This window comes from Perissodus microlepis, chromosome 5 (genome assembly GCF_051167445.1).
Source record: "Perissodus microlepis isolate ML-2025 ecotype Zambia chromosome 5, ASM5116744v1, whole genome shotgun sequence".
Lineage (NCBI taxonomy): Eukaryota > Metazoa > Chordata > Actinopteri > Cichliformes > Cichlidae > Perissodus > Perissodus microlepis.
The window spans coordinates 18,147,643-18,162,943 of NC_140465.1; the positions used below are offsets into that span (position 1 = coordinate 18,147,643).

General features: G+C 40.7%; 2 protein-coding genes across 2 annotated transcripts; one reads left to right on the forward strand and one right to left on the reverse strand.

Moving 5' to 3' along the window:
- The first annotated feature begins 1,007 nt into the window (after positions 1-1,007).
- Positions 1,008-4,794, forward strand: wdr77 (WD repeat domain 77). The gene is made up of 10 exons (XM_084928427.1): positions 1,008-1,418; positions 1,644-1,829; positions 1,911-2,052; positions 2,206-2,255; positions 2,593-2,663; positions 2,778-2,835; positions 3,549-3,620; positions 3,718-3,826; positions 3,908-3,976; positions 4,054-4,794. Exons 1-10 carry the CDS (start codon positions 1,310-1,312, stop codon positions 4,199-4,201), a joined length of 1,014 nt encoding a protein of 337 aa, XP_084784553.1. The 5' UTR covers positions 1,008-1,309; the 3' UTR covers positions 4,202-4,794.
- Positions 4,795-4,799: 5 nt separating this feature from the next.
- Positions 4,800-14,677, reverse strand: LOC146387085 (uncharacterized). Its single transcript, XM_084928426.1, has 5 exons — positions 14,455-14,677; positions 12,523-12,611; positions 10,152-10,242; positions 7,280-9,587; positions 4,800-7,180 (listed from the first exon to the last, which is right to left on the reverse strand). Exons 1-5 carry the CDS (start codon positions 14,531-14,533, stop codon positions 7,096-7,098), a joined length of 2,652 nt encoding a protein of 883 aa, XP_084784552.1. The 5' UTR covers positions 14,534-14,677; the 3' UTR covers positions 4,800-7,095.
- Between the last annotated feature and the right edge of the window lie 624 nt (positions 14,678-15,301).

The window sequence follows — 15,301 nt, forward strand, 5'->3', positions numbered from 1 at the left end:
ATTTACTCAGGAACAAATAAAATACTAAAAAAAAGCCAAACAATAATATTTTGAAGTTATCTAAGTGACTTATATATATTTAACCTGAGTAGCGAAAGACAGCGGTGGGTTTGAAAACGATTTGCGGGAGTCCGGTGTTCTCACGGGCTCTAGTGAGCCTTGCCCCCGGTTAGCTACCGAGCTAGTGGGTAACAGACGTCTCCGAAAACGTCGGAGCGCTTCTGAAAATATGTGGTGTCTTGATAAACTGAGCAAATATTTGAGGTTTATACAGTTACATTCTCGCCTGAAAATATTTTAATCGTTTATTTTGTAACCCAGAAAGAATAATAAGAGTAATATTAAAACTAACTAGCTGCCGCCATTGTTGTAAACTGAGCTGCACTGCGCTATGAATTCTGGGATACAGCTTCTTCTTCTTTGGGGTTTAACGGCAGCTGGCATCCTAGTACATACAGGTGCTGCCATCTTCTGTTTCAGTCCGTTATTACACTCTTAAATCCTACTACTTATTCCTGCGTCTTTTGTGATGCTTCAAACGAGGCGTCGACTATTAAATCAGTCGTCGACGATTTTGATAGTCGACGTAATCGTGACTAGTCGACTAATCGTGGCAGCCCTACATCTAACTATGAAAAAATTACACTCCAAAAGACCCCGGGCTTCTGAAAAAACAACCCGGGCTTAAGCCCAGTAAGCCACCCCCTCCGCCACTGAATATGAGTTATCATCACAAAATTTCTAACACTGAAACGAATAAAAGCTCAAACTAAATGAGCAAACACACTCCGAAAATTAACTGAAACTAAACAGCGTTCAAAACAAAAAGTTAAAACGAAATAAATAAAAACATAAAAACATGATATGGAAATACAAAACTATAGTAACTCCAGGTGGCAGTGCTGCATTACATTACAGCATTATGCCTTTGAAGAGGCCGCATAAGCCTAATAATACTGCAGAGGGCAGTAACACGTCTGGAACTGTGCATGCGGCCAAGAAAAGGAGAAGAAGAAGAAAAAGCTACACCAGACAGGAAGTGTTTGCTAATAGTCCCATGTGTTGCGCTTCTCTCGGTCATTCATTCGCGAAACGAAAAAATTACGGACTCGTTTTTCATGCATTCAGGCTTAATCGTGTTTTTTAGGAACCGACTGTGTACTATTAATGATATTAATAGTAATAATATTTTCCAAATAAACTAAAGACAAAGCCTGCAGCATTTCTGCAGTAGCACTAGCTAGCTAACGCAGGAGTTGTGTTGTAGAAGTTTAGGAAATCTCATCAACATTTAAAGTGCGGTTTCTGGATGAATAGTTCCGCGGATACTAGCATGATCAAGGAAAACCCGTGGGACATACCCCCCAATGCTCCAGCGTGCATGGAGAGGCACCTGTGCGCGGCACAATACAGAGAAGGTTGGGAAAAGGAGCGCTAGCTGAAGGTTAACGTGTAAACACGTGGAGCCGCTAGTTGGTTATTATTAGTGTGTTTACATTTGTGCTAAACTGTTCAAGTCCTACGTTGAAAATGTTAAATAAATAACATTTTATGTTGAATACCAGTCAGAGTAATCTTAACTGGCAGGCGATGAATGAAAATATAGATGTTTGAAGGGTTTTCTCGTTGGGCTTTCTCCACAGATGGCACCCTGCTACTTGGTGCCTCCAGCCTCTCTGGCAGAAGCTGGCAGGGATCTGTTTGGATCTACAGCGACCCTGACCAGGCCCCCAGTGAGGGATTCTGCAAAGCTGGTGTGCAGACTGAGGCTGGTGTCACAGATGTCAAATGGGTGTCAGAGAAAGGAATTATTGTTGCGTCAGATTCAGGTAATGAAATGTTTTTTTATGGCAGATGAATCAAGCACGCACTTGAAGCTTGTATGAAACTGGCCTCATTTGTCTGTGCAGGTGCCTTGGAGCTCTGGGAACTGGCAGAGGATGAACGTCTACTGGTTAATCGCTTTACCAAGCATGATCATGACCATATTGTCACTACAGTAAGCCCTGTGGTTGGAGCAACCGCTGCAGTCACTGGCAGCATGGACTGTAGGTTAGACTTGTTTTACATGAACATACATGCACCATTCCACCTGTCACAACAGAGCAGAAGCAATGTTAATTGCTTTTGTTTCAAACTTTGGCTTAATTAATTTTTGAGTTACCCTTGTCATCCCTTAAAGTGCATCTTTGCTTATTATTACAGAATTAAAGTCTGGGATCTAAGTCAGGAAACGGTTGTCACTACCTACAATGGTAAGCATCATCTTAACATTTCTTCATACAGAAATGCACAAAACTTATGAAAATGCTTTTTTTTCCCTTAATGTGGAAAAATAAAAGCAAAGAATGTTTATTTTTTGTAGCATTCCTGTATGTATAGATTTTAGATTAATTAATTTACTAAGGTTTTTTTTTTCTATTGCTGACATTACCAGACTATCCCAGTGTCATATTCCTATTGACCCTTTGGAACAATTAATTGCTGAAGGAAAGTTTTATATTAAAATGGTTTTAAAAAGCCAAAAATGTCATAAATGTCATTGATGTGAAAAGTTTAACTCAACAGTTCTTGGTTTTTTTCTTCCCCCAGTGCACACACAGCCAGTCACTTGTGTTGCCTGCAGTCCTACAGATGAGTCTCTGTTTCTCTCCTGTAGCCAAGTAAGATACTAATCAGCGTGTTGTTTGCATTTTTGTCGGTGAGGTTTATTTTTTGGACCACAGAGCTGCAATCATTCAGATAAACTCAACTACTTCTTCTCACCCCTTCTTTAGGACGGCCGTGTGTTGTTGTGGGACAGGAGGAAGCCCAACAAACCTGCATCAAGAATATGTAAGCTACGTCACCAAGCTTTGATAACCACTTTTGCCAAACACTACTGCAAGAATAGTCGAGATTTGGTAGAGCTGCACAGGAAATGAATTATGACAGAGTAAAATTTGTTCCAAAACAAACAGTTATGTTTACATATTTATGCCAGTACACACACTATGCAGCAGTCATTCACTCTGCAAATGTATCTGTGCTAAAATAGGAGTATGTACTAATACCCAGCAGGTAGAGCCTTAACTTTTCCCCCACATTTGAAGACTTTATCTGTCCTCTGAATGATGGATTTTGACACCTCAAACCCCATAAAGATGTGATTTCAGGACCATTAGAGTAGTTTTCAGGTTTGTCCAGGAGTGGCTGCATAGGCAGAAACCACCCTCACTAACTTTAGATCCATCATTTAGTACTATAAGCAGGCCTGAAATATGACAGAAACCTCTCAGTTCACAAAAGAGCTTTAAGGGTTGCTTTCAAGGGGTAAAGAGTTATATAGAGTGCTTCCAAATTTTGGAAGTGCTCCATAATTACCTAATTAGCTACCTAGTGTTTGATTTTTGTCTGGATGATTAAAGAAGGACTTTGTCTTATTGTTCCTGGAATCTGTTTATAGGCTGTCTTGGAAATATGTCAATGTCTATGCTGTACAGGATGTCCTGTGTAAGTAATGAGAGATGGCAAGCGCATTCTCAGTTTCTGCTTTTGTTTTGCCTCAGATGTAGAGTCACCTAGCTGCTCCCCTACTTCTCTAGCTTGGCACCCTCACCACAGAAGCACCATTGCTTTTGGTAAGACGCTGCACTTAGTCACATTTGATTAAAAGCTGAGTTTAATTGAGAAAAAGTTGATTTCCTTTTTTTCTTTTACATTCTCATTGTGTCTCAGGCGATGAGCTCGGCAGGGTGACTGTAAAAGACTTCCTGGGATCGGAGCCGTCTCAGGTGGAGAATGTTCACAGCCGCAGAGTTAATGGGCTGGCCTTCTCCACACACAGGTAAACGTAAAGTGTGTCACGATCTCACCTTTGGCTTTATTGCTGTTTTACAAAATTCTGACTTCTTCCTTTTCTTCCCAGCACACCCTTGCTAGCCTCTGTTAGTGATGACTGTAGCGTTGCTGTTATGGACTCTGAACTGCGAGAAATGTGAGTGCTTGTACTTCATGCTGAAAGCATTTAGTTTGTTGTTCTATTGAAAACACTAATCACATATTTGTTTGTAGACTCAGAGACCGGCGGCACCAGGACTATGTCAAAGGTGTGAGCTGGCTTCACAATGGCTCCTCCACCCTCACAACAGTAGGCTGGGATCATCTTGTGCTTCACCATAAAGTGGGTCCAGCTGATGGCATTCCTAGTTCCTCTTCTTAGACCCATCAGTTGGAAATGCACTGAAGGAAAGCACTGTTTTCCCCTCACTACTCTCCCCTCATTCCTGAGGTGTGTCATTTTGCAGAAAAGAAAATCTACTGAAAGATCTCACCTTAATTTAGCCCCCGAAAACCGCACAATATTGGGAATTCTGCTCTCCTAGTCATGGTTTTTGTGCATTACTAACATAGAGAGCATAAAATGGACCTAGTTACCTAGTGATGAGCGTTTCTGCTGTCACCATCTTGGTTGCAAAAAATGGACATGCTACAGAGGGGCAGGTCTGATTTAAAATGCTTAGTCATTGGCTAGTGACGCGATTGACACGTCGTTAGCCACTAAGTGAGCTATTGAAGAGTATAGGAGGAATTCTGTAGGAGAGTCTTTTTGCAACCGCAGCTTTCGCCCTTAGGTGGTCTTCACATTTTTCTGACCAGATAGCTGCGTCCATATTTTTATACTCTCTATGACTACTAATCACATCACAGCCTCACTATCCACTTCTTTCATACTGTATAGTTTGTCTTTGTGTAACTGCATCAAAGCAGCACATTTGTATTGCAGAATTTTACATTAAAGGTAACCTAATGTTATCAGTGGCATCATTTGGTGTGTTCTTTGTGTTTACTGACATCAGATATGATAAACTGTTACTACTGTGAGGTAGTGGGAATAAGAGAAGTTTTCAAGGATACACAAAGTGCAGTCAATAAGTTCCTCTTCCCCGAAAAGCCATAAACCTCAACCCCCTCCTTCAAGGTCATGTCCTTATGCACCTCTGCACTGCTTCCAGCACTGCAGCTATTTTGGAGTTGATACTTGGAATTCCTGTTAGGCTTTTAACTTGGAAATTCATTTTGTGGAAAAGGCCAATAGTAGAAGGAAATACAACTTGGATGTGAGTGAAAGGTTTTTATTTGAAAAGAATGCTTACCCTGTTAAACCTCGGGATGTTACAGTACAACTGTGCACTGACAGTGATGGTGCTTTACCCAGTAAATATAGGGGAAAAAAAAAACAGGACAAAAATGCTCGACCTCAGACCAACCACTCTTAAATCTTCCAGATCTAGAATGGTTCGCTTTGACGCAGAAGACATTTCAACACATGGGGTGGGATAGCAGAAGCAATGGTAGCCCTGGAGAAGCGATGAAGGAAACCATCTTGAGTAGCACAGTAGCTAAATTTAAATTGAGAATGTTTCTTTTTGTTGTTGTTTTCTGCTTTTTATGGGCAGAACTTATTTTATTGGTGGAACTTTTTGATCACATGCCCTGTAAATATAAACCACTGTGTTGGTAAGGGTGTGGCTGACGCAGACCCCAGTCATTCACTAACAGTGTCAATGTGAGGTCTGATGTTGTAGATAATAATGATCTATAACTTTTGGTACATTTAAGGCCTTTCATGGAGGTCTGTTAAATTACATGTGCTTTGATATGTTTTGGTTATTTGCATCAACAACAACAAAAAAACAGCAAAAAATAAATCTGCTAAATTTCTTTGTTAGCAGAATCTTGGAATTATTTGGAATTAATTGTGTGATGCTACTTGGGACAATTCTTAGGAGGGAAAAAAAACTTACACCAGTTCTTCAGCTAGCTTATATCTTACTTTAATACAAAAAAAAAATCTCTGTTTGCACACAAGTTCCTACATGATCTGGAGTTGGCACACAGGTTCTTCATGGGGCCCTGACGATTCTTGTTTATATAAAATATTATGAGGTCATCATGTTGCCTAGCAGCCACCTGACAATGTGGCACAATGACACATTTGTAGCTTTTATGTACCTACAAGAGCCTTATAAAAGTATTGTATCATTTTAATTTCACAACAGTAACACATAATTTATATCCCAAAAACTAAGCATGACATATTATGATGATGTCACACTGTCTAGCAACCACCTAACAACAAACTAAAGCCACAAACTAAACAATACTGTACCCTGGGAATTTACCAGTATATTAAATCTGTACTTACATTCTGAGCCACAGCTAAAAGCTTTAATTACTAGGATGATGCAAATCACTGCAGTGTTTTTACATACAATTGAGTACACATGCAAGCCATGTGTACTCAGCAATTTGTTACATTTATTTATTTCCTACTTTGACTTTCTATATACAACTTTAACATGTACATATAACTACATCTTGCAATGTCCAAATGTGATTTTCATATTATACAAATTGATATCTCCATCAATAACAATGTATACGTAACTAGATTAACAGTCTTTATTGTAGTGGTATAGAAAATCCAATACAAACCATAAAGGATTTTTTGGGATAAATGTGAGAATCACACTAGACCCCTACTACTTTGCGCCATAAGACTTTCATAATCGAGATGTAACAGTGAAAGAACATTTCCCATTATTTGGCAGGTAATTACAGCATGAAATAATAACAGTTATGCTCCAAATTACTATATTTTACAATTAAAGTTTCTCATTGTTTTATAAAAGACTTTTTAAAAACTTTTGTTAACTTTTTTTATTTGAATATTAATGGAGTTTTCCTATACAATAACATTACCCAAAGCTATGGTTAAAAAGTCAACATATAGCAAAATATAGCTTAAGACTAAATAATTAGCAGCAACTACACAAATGTTTAAAACGTTCTTTCTGACTGTGACACAATGGAAAAGAAAACACCATTTGACAGTGACTGTCGTGTTCGTCTTTATGATTCGGCAGTCCTTTGTCAACAGGCATTCTTAACATATTTGCTACCCAATGTGTAAATAACCTGTGTGAAGCCTTCTTTTTCAGCTGTGGTACACACTGCTGCTGATAAAAGTGTACTTTCACACATGTTGTGTCCCATAGTCTGTGTTGAAGGTCCCAACATGTCCAAGAATCGAAAGACCCTTAATAATCTCCGCTACTCATTATAAGTAATAGGATTTTTGGTTCCAGGCCGAACTGTGAAAGTCATACCATGTTGATATTTAGACTTCGGCCCATTGCTGAAAAGAAGAACATTTTATGTATGAATATATTAGCCAACCAGTGAGTTTTGGCATCTTAAAAAGTCAATGTGTGACATTTGAGCATGACAGTCTTACCTGGTCAAAACTTTTGTTGGCGAGTTATCTGGATATTTTTTGTTCACTTTACGCTGCAGCTCCCTCATGTCCAGAGTTGCTGCTTTCTGGTGATATTTGGTAGTTGGTGATTTGAGCTGGTCATTGGACTCCCATTCATCAGAGGAAGGCTCTACATCTTCCTTTTGGTGGGAAATTTTGGGGGCCATTTCCTCCAGCTTCTTTTTTAAGATGCACTGGAGATCAAAATGTCTTTGGTCCAGAGTGCGTGCTGGCTGTGTGGAGTCTGGCTTGGGTTTTGTCTGGACTTGTGTCTTTGGTTGGACATTAGGAGGTGGGTGGTTCAGAGGAGGAGGAGGTGGAATTGAAGCTGGAGGTGCTGTATTCAGAGGAGGAGGTGGAATTGAAGCTGGAGGTGCTGTCTTCAGAGGAGGAGGTGGAACTGAAGAGGGAGGTGCTGTATTCAGAGAAGGAGGTGGAATTGAAGCTGAAGGTGCTGTCTTCAGAGGAGGAGGTGGAATTGAAGCTGGAGGTGCTGTCTTCAGAGGAGGAGGTGGAATTGAAGCTGGAGGTGCTGTCTTCAGAGGAGGAGGTGGAATTGAAGCTGGAGGTGCTGTCTTCAGAGGAGGAGGTGGAACTGAAGAGGGAGGACTTGCAGAGGGTTGTGTCTTATTCAAAGGATACTGAACTGAGGCAGGGGAAAGAGAGGTTACAGGTGGTGACGGTGCCTTTTTTGTGGGAGGGTCCGGTGGAATGATGGAAGGTGGCAGGTCCATAATCTTGCTTAAATCATCAAACTCTGGTGGTGGAGGCAGTAATGGCATGCTGAACCCATCTTTATTGCCCTCAGGTTGTGGAGTCTGAGACAGTGAGCTGCTTTGATATGCATTTTGTCTCTCCTCTGCTTTTTTGCTAACAGCAGGGGTTTCTATGATCCTGTTGAGAGCTGGACTGGTAGATGGTGCCTGACCATTGACCAGGGCGTGACTGCTTGAAGTTTCAGGAGCATCATTTGTTTGTGGACGGTCTACTGAACTGAAGGATTTTGGAGTCTCTGGTAATATTTTTCCTGTCACTTTTACAGCTGAAGAGCCAGAACTTGAAAGGTCACTTGAGTGAATACTTGGCTGCTCATTGTTCTTTCCACTGTTTTCCTGTGAAACAGAGTGCGTCGTTCTGTTTTTCTCTCTTTCTTTAGCTGCCTTTAGAAGAGCCAGCGGAGAAGCTGCATGCCCGTCTCGTGCTCCGTGGGTTTCACTTCCTTTCAGGTTACGTAGTTTGTGATCCAATATCGGACTGTATTTCTGGTTTGGATTTTGATACCGTACAGGTTTGACTGGGGTTGGAGTTTGGTACTCTCTAGGATTTTCTGCTTTTGGACTTTCTGCTTTTGGACTTTGGTTCTCTCCAAGTTTGTCCTTCCTTGTCTCTAAATTAATCTGAGTATTGTCAACTTCATCAAGCTGTAGAGACTTCTGAGGCGGTGGCTGTACTGGTTTGGTTATTTCTGGTTGCACTGAAATTGTCTCTGTTTTAGCCTTTGTCTTAGTCTCTGTCTTAGTCACTGTCTTTTGCTCAAATGGGGTAGATTCAGAAGGTTGGGCAACTTGTAAATTCTCCTCCAGCTCCTTTACAATGGGAACTGGTTTAGATAGTGTAGGCACTTTGGGAGCATTACCGTCCACCTTGACGAGAACAGGGCCAGAGCTGGAAGACCCGGAATCTTCCAGGAGTAACATGTGCTTAGGTTTTTTGTCACGGTCTTCAAACACATTGAGAAATGAGGTCTTAGGAGCAGTGTTAACCTTTGCTGTGTTTTGGGGATTGAAAGTGGACAATGTGGGTGTCTGCACAGGGGGTGGTGGTGCAGGAGTCTGTGGGGGGGAGTCAGAGTTGGAGACTGAGGAAATTCTAATGGGCTTTGGAGGAGGTTTCTTCTGAGTCTTCTGCTGCCTTTCAGTAGGGGGCTGTGGGGCGGCAAATTTTGGATGCTCTGGAACTTGAGCTGATGGTGGACTAGAGATGGGTATGGATGATGGAGAGCCAGTAGAAGTGGTAGATGGAGGCTTTGGTGGAGCCATTGGTGGTGGTTTTAGGAAGGATAAATCCTTTGGTTCTACTGAAGGAGGGTTTGGTGCGGGCATGGAAGGAGGCTGTATGGTTGCTAGGTCTAGAGTGTTTAAGTCACCCAGGAAGTCTGGTGGAGGTGGAATCCATTCACTTGGAGGTGGTGGAGGTGCTACAGAAGGAGGAGGAGGAACAAATATTTCCCCTTTATCAAGGTTAGGCACTGAAGTAATGGAGCCATTGGACAACGGATCCCAACCAACTGTGGATGAGAAGACAGGACAAATGAGAAAGGTTTTTGCAGAAACAGATACAGTATTCAAATATGCAAACTTGCTGCATAAATAAGAGACTAAAATTGAAATCCTTCTGTTTCATTTAAAGAGTGCAATTCATTTGTGCATATAATATGCAATAATAAGAATATTATTAAAGAGGCAGAAAAGATTATAAAGAATAAGGAAATTCTTTATAAAGCTTCAAATTCAGCTTTCTTACATAAATTTAGAATTGTTAAAAAAGGAAACAAAAGAAGTAAATGGTTTCCACTTATTATTGAGAATGCTAACACTCCCATTATCTAAATATATTTGGCATCTGGTATGACCGTTTGGACATTTTCAGGGGGAGTTATTGAGCAATGCCCGAGCAAACATTAACCTGCCCTCCTTTTTTTCCTCTTTATTTTGATTGCTGTGATCCATCAACCGAGTCTGAGCAAAAGCCCCACAAGTTATGTGGACTTTTTAGGGTCTAATTAATGGGATTCTTGCCTTTTAGTCAAGTTAAACCTAAAGTACATATTGGAAGGTAGCTAGATGCTCACCTGAACCGTTGGTCTTTGGACCATTGACAGGGGGCAGGAGAGGGACTTTCGGCATTGGGACAGCAAAGCCTTGGAAACTCTCAGACAAGGACTGCGAGGGAAGAAAATTAAACACCATCAGACTTGATTTTTCAAACCCCTTAACACAAGAGACAAAGATCAACAGTAAAATTGAGATAAGGCTACATACTGTAGCCTGTATGTACAGAGATTTTTGTCTGGCAAGTATTTGGTCTTGAGGTGCACAAACCAGTTCTCAACTATATCAGCTCTCAGTGTTCCTTGAAAACAGGTTGGCCTGTCCAATGCTTGCAGCATTTTTAGCGTCAGCAGAACTGAAGTAGCTGCCAAAATCATTTCAATGTGCTGTTACGTGAAAATTCTATGATGGTGGTTATGTTCACAAAATTAAGTACTAAATATGTCAGACTGCTTTGCAGCAACTTAGGTACATGTATAACCTTTAGGCTTCTTCAACATAAAACAGCTAGAGGTTTAAAAAAATAAAAGAAAACACGTTTGCATACTTGAGTGATGAGAAATATTTGGTGAATCAGAGGATACACCTATTATTCATCACATTGTCTAAGATGGGCCTGGCTGAGAAAACTGCGTGTTACTTAGATACATGGGTGTTTTATGTTGTAGGCAAGAGGGGCAAAATAGAGGAAGAGTTATGGAAAGTAAGTTGCTGTTCTCTCTACGACACCAAATAAATAGAGACTGTGTTGACACAATACAAATCTAAGAGACTTGGAAAGTTATATGTCCTTCAAATGGGCAGGTATTCAGTCCAGGAATACATAACAGCTGTATCCTTTTGATCTTAGTCTGCTGCAGATCATTTGAGGAGGAAAGCAACAAGCAACTTTTTAATTGGACTCAATTTATGCCCTAAGAGCTCCCCTTTTACCATGTTTCAGCCATGCTGATTGTATGCAGTAATGAATTAAATCAGCATCAATAGATAAGAATAAAAATCTTCAGTTTCAGGCAGCTGCCGTCCTAAAAGATATATCACACCTTGAATAACACCCTCTTTTGCTAATAATCCCAGTTGCGTAGCTATTTGGAAAGGTATGAAAACTGCATCACGGAGCGAGGGCGTGCCATTAAAGACAGCGTATGATCCTGTTTGATTCCATCTCGCCTTTTCTCCGCGCTATGACTCACGTTCATCTGTCGCAGCGCTCAGAGCTGTCCTGCCCATGTGCTGCAGGGTGTGCCGCATCCACATGCCACAGACACATTCACAGAACACTCCCAGAAAACACTGAGCTGAGGTGTGTGAACCAAGTGCTCAGATGAGCTTTGCATTTTTGTCTGCACCATGACAATGCGATGGGAGACGTGTGGTTAAGATGAATTGTTCCAAACTTCAAAACTTAACAAAATGTTTTAATAGAACAGTACTAAAAAAATATATTATAAGCAAAAGTGGTGCATCTTAAATAATTTGCAGGAAGTCTCATATAAAGGACCCAAACTGGTCACTTTTATCTTTATCTAGACACATTCAATCAGTAAGCTTACTGCATTTTTTAAAAACAAAATCTTGCCACGTCAGTTAGCTAGTAACTGGAAGGTAAAGTAGTAGTATCAAATGTGAAGTGAACCACAAGCTTTAAGTACAAGACTAAATTGTAATTGACCTGCTCTAATTTCTTATGGCAACTTTGGCAGCTGTAGCTTTTGTGCGCAGTGTGATGTGACCTGCAGAAGATCATTGATCATGTTTTCTGCAAATTACCTGTTGTGACAGCATCGCTGTGAGATATGTCGTTTTTTATAGTCATAGTCATATTGCATGTCATTCTAAAAAAAGAAATGAGCATTATCACTCCCACATGAGATACTGGAAGAAAATAAGTCGAGATCTCTCTGTGGAGACTTTTACTGTGCGGACCACGTCACACATCAGACTGCACGAGTAAATAAACTCTTTAAACACTAAACTGTCAGCTATCAGTTCCTTTGCATCTGCAGGCGCAGGGTTTGAGACTGAATAAAATGGTGGAGCTGTTCACATGCAAATCTTATTCATTAAATTCCATTTTATGTAGTGTCAAATCACAACAGTTGCCCCAAAGGGCTTTACATTGTAAGGTAAACACCCGACAATAATACAGGGAAAACCCCAGTAATCAGATGACCCCCAATTAGCAAGTAGTTGGTGGCAGTGGGAAGGGAAAACTCCCTTTTAACAGGAAGAAGCCTCTGGCAGGCTCAGGGAGAGGCAGCCATCTGCTGTGACCGGTTATGGTGAGGGTAGAGAGACAGGAGACACGTAAAACATGTCATTTCAATTTCAGAAACTGGGTAATGAACGTAAAAATTGATGTGAACCACATGGTTTCACAGAGATACTCACAGCACCATGCTTCACTGTGGGTCTAGCTCGCACGCTCGCAGTCCCTGACTCAGGAGTTGCAGATGACCCCAGGACCAACTCTACATTGTCTGTGAAAAAGAAAAAAGTAGATCATTAATATCCAGCGGGCCTCTGGTAGCAAAGCAAGTTCAATTGAATTGATTCAGCTATTAAATTTCTAATCAAATCTCCATCATTAATCTGCCAGTCAAGGCCAAAACAATGAGGTTGTACACTTGCAGTGTGCAGGTAATGAGATACTGTGTGCATCCAAGTGTCCTCTAAGTAGTTGTCAGTCAGCCTAATAATCTGCTGTGTGGCCGTTGGCTGCTGACAACAAAATAGCTATGCACAACTGAGCCGATGATTGCAGTCTTTATTTAAAGTCCACCATTGTGTTTAAGGGAAAACAGTTATGGTGCCAACTGAAATCCATTGCACCACCTTCTGCTTGCTGTACAACACCACAATGTTTATCATATAGCCAGACGTAAATAGTTTATCTGTCGCAAAGCCTGGAAGAATGATTTCCAGGTTTATTCTTGGGAAAAAAACGCTTTAACTGTGTTCACTCTTTGAGAGGAGCTTCATAACATGCAGCCAAATGTTGCTGCTTTTATGTTGCATAACCCTTTGTTCTTTAAACAAACAGTGCCACACAATGATCGTCCATTCTTAAGTCAAAGTGGTTAAGAGACCAGTCACATTTGTCTTTCATGTCAGTGGAAAAGCCTGGTTTTTCTGTATGTATCTATGTCACGGGATGACACAAGACACTCAATGATGACTTAAAAGTGCACCGAGGCAGAGACCCGAAACATGACCATACTCATTTTCAGATATGGAAGACAAGCAATAACATTCCTGGGAAACTGATGATTTAAGAACGTAAACTTAGAAGTCACACATTCCTTTGTTCCAGTATGACACTGACTGCTGAAAGACACTTGCCACTTAAAGATTCTTACTCTATGTGTTCATTTAGCTTTCTATTACAAAAGCAGACACAAGAATCAGCGTGACAGAGGAGCCTGTCATAATAGACAAGGAAAGGGAACTGTTTTCCCACCTATTCCCAGTAGTCACAGGGTGTAGGTCCTCATAGCTTTTATGCACTTCTGTGTCATTTCAGGAAAATGTGGGAACTACAGAATGAATTGGCTGCGGTATTAAACCAGTCTAAGCAAATGATTTGTTTTTCCTATTGCGCCCCTTTCTGATTTAAATAGGCAAATGATCTCTCCTGTGTTGCAGCTTTGCATAGAAATTGTCCTCTCCTTTTCTGCTTTCGCTAGTCAAATGGCACTAATGTCACTTAGAGCTTATCAGTAAACTGATATCAGTGTGTGAAAGTAATATTTTTATTATTAAGCTATTAAGTTGTGTTTCCTTTTTTAAGGCTTTAAACTGCATCACACACTCTTGCTCAGCAGATGGCGCTTGCCCAGCTGTTGTACTATGGAAATATGCTGTTATGCATTGTTGTGGCCAGAAGAGTGAATTTGTTTGTGTCAGGTAAATAAAAGTAACAGATTTCTGTTTTCATCTATAACACCGTGTATGTCTAAGAGTAGCTGACTCATATGAAATACACCCAAGGTACACACTTAGCTATTCTAGATGAAAACTTCAGTTTTGTCTGAGAAATCTTAACTTGGATCAAAGTGAACAGTCTGAAGAGGACCCAGACTCTTGGATTTAAAATATGGATTTACTTTTGTTAAAAACACCGAACAAATTTCATAGATGACACCTGCTGCTACTTGTTTAAAGCACCTGAAGGATTCACTCCTGTCAGCACGTCTAAAGTTTGGAGCTTGGTGGAAACATATGTGTCCTATTGCAACACCAAGTCCAAAGGTCGTGCTGCTCTTCACTGTAGGCGTAGATACCTGCTCTTATAAACAGACCGCACTGTAAGACTCTACTCACCCATCTCCTGCATTTTGACATTGGTGTCGAAAAGAGAATGATTCTTTCGACCCAGAAAATTCAGCGACCCCTTCTTCATTGTTATTGATTAGTTGATGCGTAGCTACGATTCTCGGCTTCAGCGGATCATTGGCGCATTCTCGCCGGCAGGTAAATCCGGGATAAACCGCAAACGTGCTGCTCTGAATGACGGCGTTTCTCCAGGTACACCTGACTCCAGTGATTTGGTGCAAACTTCTCGGACAGACAGAGAAAATGGAGCAAACCCCGCCCACTCGCCTTTCATTGTGCCTCCCTATTTCTGACTGTACTCTCCCAGCAACAGCAGCAGCAGGTGAGGCCCTCGGCTCTCCTTACATTCCAGCGCAAACCTCACCTGTGGAAAGAATCAGGTCCTTTAATCACAGGTTTGCTTACGTTAATGGCCTGTACTCTCACTGTTTGATGAGTCTGCCATCCGCATCCGAGCTTTAGCGCACTGGTCTACCTGTATCTCTAAATATGGGGCGAAGTGATCACATTAAAATGCTCAGGAACGCGGGTCTTAATCTTAATCAAAAAAGACAACAAGGGTTTATTGCATGTAGGTCACTGCTATTATGGTCATAAATGTAAACAAAGAGTAAAATAAAACAAAGCATTTGAACACGTCGAAACATTTTAGTATCCTATTTTTTTTTTTTTTTTTTTGCTTATGCTTAAAAATTTGATCCAAGAAATGTATAAACCTAATAATCAGATTGTAAAGTGTGCTTGATTAAATCATTCAAAATGAATTAAAAGCCACAACATTAAATAAACTGGTTCTCTGTAAGGATGTAGACTAATACTGAAAGGGCTCCTTCTA